Source organism: Thamnophis elegans, chromosome 4 (assembly GCF_009769535.1).
Source record: "Thamnophis elegans isolate rThaEle1 chromosome 4, rThaEle1.pri, whole genome shotgun sequence".
NCBI lineage: Eukaryota > Metazoa > Chordata > Lepidosauria > Squamata > Colubridae > Thamnophis > Thamnophis elegans.
This window is the reverse complement of record NC_045544.1, coordinates 142,004,544-142,017,591: the sequence shown is the minus strand read 5'-3', so window position 1 is coordinate 142,017,591 and position 13,048 is coordinate 142,004,544. Positions and strand designations below refer to the sequence as shown.

Sequence of the window (13,048 nt, the reverse complement as noted above, 5' to 3'; positions counted from 1 at the left end):
GAGAAGGGAAACGTTCTCCAGGCAAAAGCCGAGAGGGTCCAAGGCCTCCTCATGGGGCCGGCTGCCGTCCCAGGCTGGTGGCTGTGAGCACAAAGGCCCAGGCGTGGTGCCCCCTCCCCAAACCCATCGCCCCGGGGGGGGGGGGGGCTCGCCCTCCTCCTCCCGTGCTCACCGCCACTGGGCCGCGTGAGGTCCATGCGGATGGCCAGGTTGAGGTTCTCGGAGCGGAAGGCGCGGTAGGAGTCGTACTGCTGCCCGACGGGCACCTCGGGCAGGAACTCCGGGGAGCGCAGCACCACGCTGTGGTGGTCGTGGGGGTTTCCGTGGCACAGCCAGGTCAGGTCCAGGGTCATACACAGCTGGGGCAGGTGCAGGAAGCAGCAGTCATCGTACCTGGCCAGGAGGGGAAGGGAGGCAGGAGTCAGACCCTCCCCTCCCTCCCTTCTCCTTCCACCCTTCCTTCCTTCCATCTTTCTTTTCCTTCCTTCCTTCCCTTTCTCTTCCTCCCTCCCTTCTTCCTTCCTTCCATCCTCCCTCCCCTCTTCTCCTTCCACCCTTCCTTCCTTCCCCTTTCTCTTCCTCCCTCCCTTCTTTCTTCCTTCCTTCCATCCTCCCTCCCTCTTCTCCTTCCACCCTTCCTTCCTTCCCCTTTCTCTTCCTCCCTCCCTTCTTTCTTCCTTCCTTCCATCCTCCCTCCCTCCCCCTTCTCCTTCCACCCTTCCTTCCTTCCCTTTCTCTTCCTCCCTCCCTTCTTTCTTCCTTCCTTCCGTCCTCCCTCCCTCCTCTCTTCTCCTTCCACCCTTCCTTCTTTCTTTTCCTTCCCTCCTTCCTTCCCCTTTCTCTTCCTCCCTTTCTTCCTACCTTCCGTCCTCCCTCCCTCCTCTCTTCTCCTTCCACCCTTCCTTCTTTTCCTTCCTTCCTTCCCCTTTCTCTTCCTCCCTTTCTTTCTTCCTTCCGTCCTCCCTCCCTCCTCTCTTCTCCTTCCACCCTTCCTTCTTTCTTTTCCCTCCTTCCTTCCCCTTTCTCTTCCTCCCTTTCTTCCTTCCTTCCACCCTTCCTTCCTTCTTTCTTTTCCTTTCCTCCTTCCTTCCCCTTTCTCTTCCTCCCTCCCTTCTTTCTTCCTTCCTTCCGTCCTCCCTCCCTCCCATCTTCTCCTTCCACCCTTCCTTCCTTCTTTTCCCGCTTAACGACCATTGCAGCGTCTCCATGGTCACGTGATTTACATTTGGATGCTTGATGGCTGGCTCACAATTACGACGGCCGCAGCGTCCCGAGGTCACGTGATCCCCTTTTGCGACCTTCTGACGTGCAAAGTCAACGGGGAGGCCGGATTCACTTAACGACCGCGTGACTGAATTTAACAACTGCACCGATTCACTTAACAAGTGAAGTGGCAAGAAAGGTCACAAAACGGGGCAAGACTCATTTAACTGTTTCGGTTAAATGGAAATTTTGGGCCCAGTTTTGGTCGCAAGTCGAGGAGAACACCTTATTTAGAAATTTTATTTATTAACCTAGAACAGTGTTTCTCAACCTTGGCGACTTTAAGTCCTGTGGACTTCAACTCCCAGAATTCCCCCAGCCAGCGCAGTTGCGCTGGCTGGGGGATTCTGGGAGTTGAAGTCCACAGGACTTAAAGTCGCCAAGGTTGAGAAACACTGACCTAGAATAATGTTGGTTTAGAAAAATGTATTCCGTTATTTATCTAGAAAAAGTATTTATTCCTTTAGAAAAACATTGCTTTGGAATTTCTATTGATCAGAAAACTTAATAGCCTGCTTGTCCCCCCCCTTTATCGGGGAGCCCCTGCCAGCCCCTTCCCCAGATTGGGGGTTCCACCCACTTGGAGGCCGTCCGGACGTTGACGTCCAGATCTCCCTTGAAGACGAACTGGCCGGGACGCCAGTGAAAGGCCAGGCGGCTCCACTCCCAGTGCAGGTTCTCCGTGGTGTTGTAGGGGTCCTGTGGGGGGAGAGGAGGCTGGGTGGGGGCTCTGGGCCCTGAGGATGGCCCCCCTCCCGTCTCCCCCCCCCTGGCCGCTGCCTCACCTCCGTGGCCACCTGGTGGAGGCCGGCCTGCTCGATGTCCATGTGCCAGTCTCCGTGCAGCAGGAGGCGGCTCTTGTCCCACCAGGGGAGGGGCGGGCTGGGGTCTTCCGAGGGCTTGGTCAGCAGGTCGATGGCCTGTCCGATCAGGGTCCAGGCGGGGTCCCAGCACGGCCCCCAGACGATGGTGAACTGGTAGACCTCAGCTGGGGGAGGGGGGCAGAGGGGGATTAGGGGCATCGGAGGCTTTTCTGCCCCCTCCCCCAAAGGGCTCGGAGTCCCCTCCTGGCCCCCACCCTTCACGGGGGGACAATTCAAGGGAGCGCAGCCCCCTCCCTCCCTCCCCAAGCGGGACTTACAGCAGAAGTCGTGGTAGAACTTCAAGGGTGGCATGTTCCTCTCCACCGTCACCGGGCCCCACGGGGCCCCCAGCTCCAGCTTTTGACGCCGGCGAGAGCAGGGCTGCCCGGGGGTCTCCGCACCGGCCAGCCGGCCCGACAGTCCCCAGTCCCGGATCTCGAATAAATAACGGGGGTAGTCCCGGATCCGCACTGCAGGGGTGGGGGGGAGGGATGGGAGGACGGGCAGAGGAAAGAAGCCACGTTGAGAAAGGGAGAGAGGGGACAGTACCGGGGGGGGGGGGGGGGCTCCTTCCCCCCTTTCCTCTTCCAAGGGCTGCTAGGAGGGAGAGAATATCTCTAGCTCAGGGCTCAGCTGTGGGGGTCCCGGCTGTTTTCTGAGCTGCAGGCCTTTCACGACCCCACTATGTAACATCATCAGTGCTAGGAGGGAAGGTGCAGCCGGAAGGACTGTGGGGTCCTCGGCTGTCTTCTTGCAGACGTTTCATGACCCAGCTAGGGAATCTCATCAGTTGCAGAAGCAAGAAGGGCGGGAGGAGGAGATGAGGAGGGGGACTGAGGGGTCCTTGGGGCTCTCTGAGCTTGGGGGTTTTCTTGAAGACGTTTCATGACTCAAGTAGGTAACACCATCAGGGCTAGGAGGGAGTTCACAACATGGAGAGCAGGCATTGGGATGTGGGGCACCTCGGTTAACAACCGTCTCGACTTGCGACCGTCACGGGCAAGTCATACGTCGAAGGCTGCTTGTGCCTTCGGGAACATGGCTGAATATCACGCCAAATCCAGGAGGGGTCGAGTCCCCAAATCCAGAGGGAAGAGACCCTTCGGGTGGTGGGATGCGTCTCATATCACACCAGGCAAGGCCGGATTTAGATCAGAGAGAAGGTTTCCCAACTGGGCAGCTTGTGGACTTCAACTCCCAGAATTCCCCTGGCAGCAGAGCAAAATGAGCTGCCTAGGGAATCCTGGGAGTTGGTCACTAAGACTTCAAGTCGGCTGGGGAGTTCTGGGAGTTGAAGTCCCCCGTCTTAAAGTGGCCAGGTTTAGAGAGAAGCTGGGCCTCCCCCAAGGCGCCAATACCCAGATACCGCTGGGCCCCCTTAGCCAGAGGAGCTCACTGTAACCCCACATCCATGACCCGTTTTCACATCCGATGGTCCCCAGGCACGTTTGGCTGTCCTCCAGTTAGCTCTTGCGTCCCCCTCCCTTCAGCAAACCTTAGACACCCCCCCTCCCCTCCGTTCTGTGGGGCAAGGGCCAGCCTTAACGGGCCAGACTGAGTTGAAAAACTGGCCTTAAGGACGAACAGGAGTCGTGGTTAAAGAATTTGAACTCAATCCTTGGGCAACCAGAACTAATTTAACCATGCTTGGACTCTCCAAGCAGCGCACAGGAGAAGTAAAGCTTCCCCTGGCACATCTGTGCTAGCCGTTCCCGACTCTAGGGGGCGCTGCTCATCTCCGTTTAAGAGCCAGCGCTGTCCGAAGAAGTCTCCGTGGTCATCTGGACTAAACGCTGAAGGCGCACGGAACGCCGTGACCTTCCCATCAAAGGTGGTCCCTATTTTTCTACTTGCATTTTTTATGCCCTTTCGAACTGCTGGGTTGGCAGAAGCTGGGGGAAGTCACGGGAGCTCACTCCGTTACGCGGCGCTGGGGATTCGAACCACCGAATGGCCGGCCTTTCTGATCGACAAGCTCAACGTCTTAGCCACTGAGCCACTGCGTCCCTGCTACCCACCACTGCACAGCCAAAGGGAACACTTGTTGGGAAAAGCTCGTCCCTCCGTCTCCAAGGAGATCCCATCAGTAGATCCCAGAGGAACCAACCCTGACTGGCCTTTGGAAGGGCAGATCCTGAAGCTGAAGCTCAACTGCGTTGGGTGTTGGGGAAGAGGGGAGGCCCAGGCAGAAGGTGAGGAGACGGTTAGGCAACCAACATCAAATGGGACAGACTCTGGGCGAGGGGGAGGATCGGAGGGTGGGAGAGGGAGGGGCTGGCGTGTAGTCCTTGACATACGCCAAAATGGAGCCAAAAATTTCAGTTGCTGAGCAAGACAGGACTCAAGTGACTTTTGCCACACTTTCGCAACCTTTCTTGACTCATTGCCGTCATTAAATGAATCGTGCGGCCGTTAAGCAAATCTGGTTTCCACCACTGACTTTGCTTTCTCGGAAGTTTGCAAACGGGGATCGCGTGACTCCGAGGTGGTGCAACTGTCGTAAATACGAGTCAGTTGCCCAGCGCCTGAATTTTGATCTCTGGGGGGGCCACCTCGGCCGTGTGGGGGAAATGGCCATATCCGTTTTTTCAGCGTCGTCGTATTGTGGAACGGTAATTAACTTGAATAGAATAACAGAGTTGGAAGGGACCTTGGAGGTCTTCTAGTCCAACCCCCTCCTTAGGCAGGAAACCCTACACCGCAAATGGCCATCCAATCTCTTAAAAACATCCAGTGTTGGAGAATTTCTCAACTTCTGGTGGCAAGCTGTTCCACCGGTTGACTGTCCTCACGGTCAGAAAATCCCTGTTTATTTCCAGGTTGAATCTCTCCTTGGTCAGTTTCCATCCATTCTTCCTTCTCTGGCCTTCGGGTGTCTTGGAGAATAGCTGGACCCCCTTCCTCCTCTCTGGGGCAGCCCCTCAAATATTGGAAGATGCTCTCCTGTCTCCCCTGGTCCTTCTCTTCCCTAGACTAGCCAGGCCCGGTTCCTCCAACCGTCCATCGTATGTTTGAGCCTCCAGTCCCCTCATCATTCTGGTTGCTCTTCTCTGCCCTCTTTCCAGAGCCTCAACATCTGTTTTATGGTGTGGTGTCCAAAACTGGACGCGGGACTCCAGGGGTGGTCTGGGAGTTGTGGGTGTTAAAGAAGAGACTGGAGAGCCATTTGTCTGGAATCACATTAGGTCTCCTGCTTGAGCGGGGGGTGGACTAGAAGACCTCTAAGGACCCCTTCCAACTCGGTATTAACACTTGGCCTGATCTCGATTCTATCCTAAATGCTAAATGTTGTATGTCAAGGACTTCCTGGGCTCACAGAGATTCATGCGCAGCCACTGAGCCACAAGCAGCACATCCAATTGCCCACTTCCTCGGCTCACAGAGATTCATGCGCAGCCACTGAGCCACAAGCAGCACATCCAATTGCCCACTTCCTCGACCCGCGAAGGCCCAGGGGGGGTTGACAGGCGGGCCCCCCGCAGGCCGTGGAGTCCCGCCACGCACTCACCGAAGAAGGTCTTGACGCTCCCCTTGACCATGCGGCACCAGTGGGTGAGGAGCTCCAGGCCCTCGGGGGGGAAGGGGCTGGCGGCGTCCATGTGCCGGATCTGCTGCAGCACCCGCTCGGCCCCGGAGAAGGCCTCGTCCGCCAGGGCCACCAGCTCCAAGCCGCCCATGGTCCAGGTGATCAGCGCCTTGCGCATGGGCGTGTTGGCGTAGAGCCGGTGGGAGCGCTGCAGGTAGATCTCGATGTTCTTCTTCTCCAGGGAGGCGTAGAGCTCCTCGATCTTCCGGGCGGGCAGCAGCTCCCCGTGTTGCTTGCGCAGGGCAGCCACCTTGGCGTCCAGCAGGTGCAGCCGCTTGGCGCTCTCCTTGCTCTCGTCCTTCATCAGCTCGTAGTTGTCGCGCAGCTTCACCTCGAAGACGTCGTCCAGGAAGACCCAGGAGAAGTGCTGGACCTTCAGCAGCAGGTCGGGGGGCAAGGGGTGGGAGGGGGTCCTGTCAGCAGCCGCCTTCCCCCCGTGGAGCCCCCTCAGCCACTTCTGCACGCCCAGCGCCTCGTCTAAGGTGGCCGAGAAGTCGTACTGGTAGGGGAACTCCACTGCCACGCCGGCGCAGGAGAGGGCCCAGACGCGGTTGCGCAGCGTGCAGAGGGAGGGGAAGGGACCACGGTGCAGGATCATCTCCTCCAGCTCTGGCTGGGCCTGCAGCTCCACCTCCTTCAGGACCAGGATGCTGTTGCCGTCAAAGCTGGCCACCAGTCCGGGGCAGTAGGCGTGGAGGGAGGGCCCGTGCCGGCTGAGCATAACCCGCTCGGCCGCCAGGCTCAGGTAGCGGCTCTCCGACACGAAGGCCGTCACCTTCAGGGAGCTGAGCTCCAGGGTCAGCCCCAGCAGCCTCTGGGGGGCCGAGCCCTCGTGGAAGGGGGCCCCGTCCTGGGCAGGGGGCCGGCCTTCGGGGGCCTGCTGGGGAAGGGCAGCCGAGGAGGGTTTGGGGGGCGACAGCAAGCTCTGCAGCGTGTCGAAGCAGCGGCGGGTGGCCAGCAAATGCTCGAAGAGGTACATGTGGGTGGCCGGGCTCCAGAGCAGCGTCAGGTTCTCCCCGCATTGCACCTGGGGGAGGAGATGTTGGGCCATGAGCCCCCCCCCAAACAAGGCTGCCTGCTGAGCCCCACTCCCCCTCCCTGGTTTTTCCAGCCTGCTCTTAAGAGACAAAGGGGAGGACAGTGCGGATGGCTGGGAACCATTAGGCCAAGCAAGGCTGGAACTGGACGTCCTGGGAGGGGGCAAGGTTTCCTTGGACCTAAAAGCCCCCCCCCCTCCCTGAACCCAGGATAGCTTGGGCTGGGCACTGCGGAGCTGGGCTTTTCATTGGCCAGAACTCCCGAGGGGTCTTGGGGGGCTGAATGGGGCGGGAACCCAGTTCCCTTGCCGTGCAATTGGGGCTGGGGGAGGGCGACTGGCGAGGAAGAGGAGGAGGAGGAGGAGGAGGAGGAAGGGGCACCTCCAGAGAGCGGATGCTGCTGCGGTAGGTGAGGCAGACGGCGGCCAGGCCAGCCACGGGGCTGGGGATGGCGGGGGCTTTGCAACAGGGCTGCATCTTCTCCGCCAGGCTCTTGACCAGGGACAGCGCCACCCCCTGGATGCTGATGGTGCAGCTCTCGGCACTGCCCAGCGTGGTCAAGGTGTCCACCCGAAGCTCTGTGGCCCCTGGACGAGAGGGAGGGAGAGGGAGAGAGAGAAAGAGAGAGAGGGAGAGGATAACAGAGGAGATGGGAAGAAAGAGAGGGAAAGAGAGAAAGTAGGAGGGAGAAAAAGTGAGGGGGGAGGGAGAGACAGATAGACAGACATTCAGTGAGGCCCGGGCACAACTGTCCACCTCCTGGTCCAAAGAACCACAATGCCCATCCACCCATTTCCTTGAACCCGTGTCTTGAACACCCTTAAGTGTCCCCAAAATCATTTCTGGGTTCAGAGGTCGAAAGCTGGGGCTCAGCTGCCCCCCCCACCCAGCAAGGGGCTCTTCTCTCTTCTGCTTTCCCAAGGCACAAAGGAGCCCCCTTCCCAGACACCCAAGGCTGCCCCCTCCCCGAGGCTCACCTGCCAAGCTGGACAGCGTAAAGAGGTTGACGTCTTCCACCTTCAGGTCCACCTTCCAAAGCACCCCAAATTCCTCCCCCAGGGTGGGGGGCAGCTCCTCCGGGGGCATTGGGGGGAGAGGCTCCTGAGGCCGCAAGAGCAGCAGCAGCCGGGAAAGGCAGTCGGCGCAGGCGTCCGAGGATTCCAGTTGCAGCCCCCGCAAGGTGCAATCCAGGAAGAGGGTGTCCGCATGGGTGCTGGACGTCCCCAGAGGCTGGTTGTAGCTGCCCTGCAGAGCGAGCAGAGGGACAACGTCCGGAGAGGCCCTGGGGTGGGCCGAGAGGCAGCGGGCGGGCAGCCCGGTTCTCCCCCCTCCCCGCGTGCAGAACCTGACATACAAGGGTTACATGTTCCTCCACGGTCTTGGTACATATGAGGATATCATCTAAATAGACGAGGACCCCTTGATACAGATGCTCATGCAGCACCTCGTTAATTAGCCGCATGAATCAATCACCCCATCGATCACCCAGGCCAGGTCACCCAGGGGGCTCCCATCACCGGGCCGTGGACCAGTATTGGGTTGCATCCCCTTTGGACCCGGGCCATGTAAGCAAGCTCCCTTTGAGTGAGTGGCGGGTACTCGCGCCAATGGAGCTTCACGGAGTGCCCGCTGCCCGTGCCAATGGAGCCGTGCCCGTGAGGGCCTGGCGCTCACCCCGGAACCATTTCCACTCCCCCCCTCGCCACTCCAGACAGTTTGAGCCGCACTGGGGTAGCCCAGCTGGGCCCCTCCGCCTGTCTCGCGGTGCACCTGCAGGTTGAAGGAGTCCAGGATGAAAGCTTCTCCCCAGACATGCATGTTCGGTGGGTGGGGGGCCCTCTGGATGTGCGAGTCCGCCCCCACCCGCCAGCAGAAGTGGTCAACGGCCAGCACGGCCCGCTGGTGGACGCTCTGAGGACGCAGGTGCTGGTAATCTAAACGGGAGGAAGGCAATGGGCATTTCTATTATTGTTTTCTATTCATCTATTTGTTTGCCCCTACCCATCTCACCACAAGGGGTCTCTCTTCCTTGCTGCTTGTTCTTGGCATGGGTGGGGGGTGGTGTCTTGTTTCCCCCACCCCAATTCTTAAGGGGCAAACGGGAATCACTGCAGAGCTTGCCAGATGAGAGTTGTGTTGCTGTGCAGCGGAAGTGGGGAAACGAGGGACCCTTTAAGACTGCTGGACTTCAACTCCCAGAATTCCTCAGCCATGGCTGGCTCAGGAATTCTGGGAGCTTCAGAGGATAATCTAGGGCTGGAAGGTACCTGGAGATCATCTAGTCCAACCCTTCTCCAGCAGGACATTGTTAAAGTGACTTTCTGTCTTTTGATCCCCCAGTCACGTGACGCCCCCCCCCCAAGCCACACCCACAGAACGGGTAGCAAAAAAATTAGATCTCACCACTGCCCTCTTGACCTCTGCAGAATCCGGGCCGGTCTGAGGCCGACTGACCCTTGAGAAGGGATCGGGGGGGGGGAAGGGAGGGGACTCAGGACTCCTAAGAGAGCTGTACTCCCATGGGAAGGGCAGGGGTCCTCCCCGTGGCCCTTGGGAAGCTTGGGGAGGTCAGGGGGGAGAGCAGAAAACGAGCCGGACGGAGCGGAGGGCGGCTCCGGCCACTCACCCACGGAGATGGAGTTGAAGCCCAGGGCGAATGGCGGTGTGTCTCCTAGCTGGACCGAGAGGTTGACGTTGGAGACCGAAGCGCTGAGGATGATGGTGGCCAGGATCTGTGGCATCCTGAGGGGGGCAACCAGGAGGGGATTAGGGGGGGGGTGTTAAGTCTACAGCCCAGTAAGTGGGGGGAGGTCTTTTGCCCTGGAGGGGTCTCCTGGCTTGTGAAAGCAGCACAAGAGGTTCTCCCGAAGCCCCCGATTGTGACGAGATCACGGAAACCTCCTTGGCTCCCCTGCCTAGCAAGGCAGAAAGCATCAACCGCCTCCCCCCCCAGCCCCCCCCCACCCCGGTCAGTCTGCCTGGACATCCTAAGGAGGCCTTGGCCCAGCGTCCAGAGGCTGCGAATGGCCAAACCGAATCCTGGCAAGGGGGAGCTTAACCCTAAAACCTCACCTTGGCCACTTTTAACTACTTGTGGACTTCAACTCCCAGAATCCCTCAGTCAAGTCTCCAACCTCGGCCGCTGGAAGACTTGTGGAATTCTGGGAGTCGAAGTCCACAGGCCTTCCAGGGCCCCCCCGGTTGGGGATCCTGTGGTTTAGGGCAGTGGTTCCCAAACTTGGCAACTTTTAAGACTTGTGGATTTCAACTCCCAGAATTCTCCAGCCAGCAGAGCTGGCTGGAGAATTCTGGGAGTTGAAGTCCACAAGTCTTAAAGTTGCCAAGTTTGGGAACCCCTGGTTTTAGGGTGTCCCCGGGGCCTTTTGGATTCACGCGCAGAGGGGCCTGGAGGGGATGAAAGATTAAATATGGATTTCAATTATTTTAAACATTTGAATTGTTGAGTTTGCTCATTCTGCACCCAGGCGGTCAGTGGCTTTAGGGAGGTTGATCAAGAGAAATGAGATTCCCACCCAAAGGCCCTTTCCTCCGGAGGGAATTGGGGCAGGGGGGGGGGATTTCATTATTCTTGATCAATCCCCCCCCCACTGCACACACACACACAGACACACACTTTCTCATAGCTTCAGCTACGGAGAGCAATGAATGGCTGGTGGTGGGATGAGCCAACCCACCACAGGCCATGTCTACAATTCAATTATTTAAAAATTGATTTTTAAAATGTATTTTATGCTCCCTCATTCATCCCTCCTTCTTGAATCCCTCCTTCAATGGGTCTCTCGGATGGGATTCTTGTCCCAGGGGGCCAGAGGGGGCCACTGGGGAGGGGGGGGGAGAACGGAGGAAAAACCCCACTGCCCAGACTGGCTTCAGCCCCTGCGAACCCCACCTGGCCGGTCCAGCCGGTTTCCAGCAGGAGCTGCAGGGAAGGCAGAGTGGCTGACCGGCTTTCCCAGAACCCCCGTCCCCCTCCCGCCTTCTCGGCCAAGGTTGATCAGGGTTCAAAAGGGGGGGGGGGGGATACATTAGCTGGCAGTCCTCGACTTTTGACCACAAACAACAAAATTGTTCTTCTTAAGCCAGGCAGTTATTAAGTGTGCTTTGCCCCATTTTACAACCTTTCCCGCCACAGTCGTTAAGCGAATCCCTGCAGGGCTTAAGTTTGTCACACGGTTCTTAAGTGAATCTGGTTTTCCTGCCCATTGGCTCGGCTTGTGGGGAGGTTAGCAAAGGGGGGATCCGGGACGGTGCGACCGTCATAAAAGTGAGCCAGTTGCCAAGCGTCTGAATTTTGACCGGGTGACGGTGGGGAGGCTGCAGCGGCCGTAAGTGTGAAAAATGGCCGCAGGTCACTTTTCTCAGGACCGTTGTAATTTCGAATGGTCACTAAACGGAACAGCGTTAAGGTGAGGACGGCCTGTGAAGGCTTCCAGGGTTGCTGCCCAGAGGAGACCAAGCCGCTCGCCTGCGAAGGCCCTGCAAAACGTTAGTCCTCGACTTACGACACTTCATTTAGTGACCGTTCAAAGTTACAACAACCCTTAAAAAGTGACTTAGGGCCGTTTTTCACACTTACGACCGCTGTAGCCTCCCCACGGCTGCGTCATCAAAATTCAGGTGCTCGGCAGCTACTCGTACTTATGACGGTCACGGTGTCTCAAGAGTCATGCGATCCCCCTTTTGTGACCTCCTAAGTCCATGGGGGGAGATGGATTCACTTAGCAACCGGGTTACTACCTTACCCACTGCAGAGATTCACTTAACAACAGTGGCAAGGAAGATCATCCGATGGGGTGAAGCGCAATCAACAAATGTCTCGCTTAGCGACGGCCTTGAGGCTCCATTGCGGCCGTAAGTCGAGGAATGCCTGGAATTGTGCCAACCTGAGCCCCCCCCATCCCCGTGCCTGCGTGACAATGGCCGTGGGGGAGGGGGGGAGCACTCACCTGCTGCCGGGCCCCCCAGCCGAGAGGGGCCACCCGGGGCTCTGCTCCGCCGAGGCCAGCAGGCCCAGCCAGTGGGAGAACTCCTGGTGCCGGTAGTGGACGAGGCAGGTGCTGACCATGACGGCCACCGAGATGTCGATGGCCATGACCTGTGGGGAGGAGGGGGGGGGGAGACGTTCAGGAGGAGGGGCGGATGTGGGGGGAGGGGGCGGCCCCAGGGACCCCACGGGGGCTCACCTGCAGGCTGGCCTTCAACAGGTTGAGGCACACGATGCGTTGGCGGCTTTGCGACAGCAGCAGCCCGTCTGGGGGAGGCAGGAGGATGGCGGGTGACGCTGGCTCCTCCCCTTCCTCGGGATCACCTCAGGGTGCCCTTTCCTCCCCCTTCCCAGCCGAGCTCAGAGGGGGCATTTGAGGGGCTGCCCCCATCTGGAGGCCCATGAATCCCAGGAGCCCCTGCCCACCGCTGCCTTCCGCCCGGGGACACTCCCCCCCCCCGGGACTACGGGCAGCCATCTCGTTTAGTGACCGTTTAAAGTTACAACGGCACTAAAAAGAGTGACTTGTGGCCGTTTTCCACACTTATGACCATTGTAGCATCTCCCGTTGTCATGTGATCAGAATTCGGACGCTCGGCAACGGATTCACACAGGAAGTCCTCGACTTACAACAGTTCACTTACTGACAGTCCCAAGTTAGGACCATTTTTCACACTTGGGGGGGGGAGGGGAGACCTATGCCGGGAGTGTGCAGGGGAGACGGGGGGGATGGGGTGGCAGAGACCCCCTCCCCGACTTGCCTTCCAGCACCAGCTCGAGGCTCATCTGGGGCAGGTCACAGGTGGGGGTGAAGCTCCGGAGGGGGATCTGCTCCTCATCACACTGGTGGGCGAAATGCAGCCGCTTGAGGGTCCAGGTGAGGTGCCTGGAGGGGGAGGGGGAGGGGAGGGGCGAGACGGAAGCTGCCTCCAACTGAGTCCGGCACCTCTGGGCAGCCTTCCCCAACCGGAGGGGGTTAGCCCCCCCCACAGTTTCCTCTCCCCCCATCTCTTGCTCTTGGCTGCAGGCCAAGGCCAATGGGGGGGGCGTTGCTTGCCCCCCCCCCCCCGTTGCAGGCATGGGAGAGGGGGCAGCCTGCAGAGCGGACCCCTCCCCAGCCCCCTAACCTCTTCTGGCTGTTCATGGAGAGGACCAGGTTGGTGGTCTCCAAGTCCACCTTCAGCCGAGAGGGGATGTACTTCAGGCCGGCCAGAGCCTTCGGGGAATCTGGGGGGGGGGGCAGGAAAGGGGAGGCCCAGTCAAGCAGAGGGCTGGGGGGGGGGGCAGACAGCCA

General features: G+C 59.1%; 1 protein-coding gene across 1 annotated transcript in view; it reads right to left on the bottom strand.

The window, feature by feature from the left end:
- The window catches only part of KIAA0100 (KIAA0100 ortholog), a 39,216-nt gene that overhangs the window by 16,442 nt on the left and 9,726 nt on the right, over positions 1–13,048 (bottom strand). Inside the window, exons 8-20 of the mRNA XM_032216157.1 lie at positions 12,882–12,981; positions 12,516–12,640; positions 11,954–12,021; positions 11,717–11,865; positions 9,376–9,491; positions 8,520–8,683; positions 7,727–7,994; positions 7,131–7,336; positions 5,635–6,739; positions 2,405–2,596; positions 2,049–2,251; positions 1,844–1,962; positions 169–393 (exon numbers count right to left, since the gene is read on the bottom strand). Coding sequence (XP_032072048.1) covers positions 169–393; positions 1,844–1,962; positions 2,049–2,251; positions 2,405–2,596; positions 5,635–6,739; positions 7,131–7,336; positions 7,727–7,994; positions 8,520–8,683; positions 9,376–9,491; positions 11,717–11,865; positions 11,954–12,021; positions 12,516–12,640; positions 12,882–12,981 — 3,040 coding nt within the window. The remainder of the gene's footprint in view (positions 1–168; positions 394–1,843; positions 1,963–2,048; positions 2,252–2,404; positions 2,597–5,634; positions 6,740–7,130; positions 7,337–7,726; positions 7,995–8,519; positions 8,684–9,375; positions 9,492–11,716; positions 11,866–11,953; positions 12,022–12,515; positions 12,641–12,881; positions 12,982–13,048) is intronic.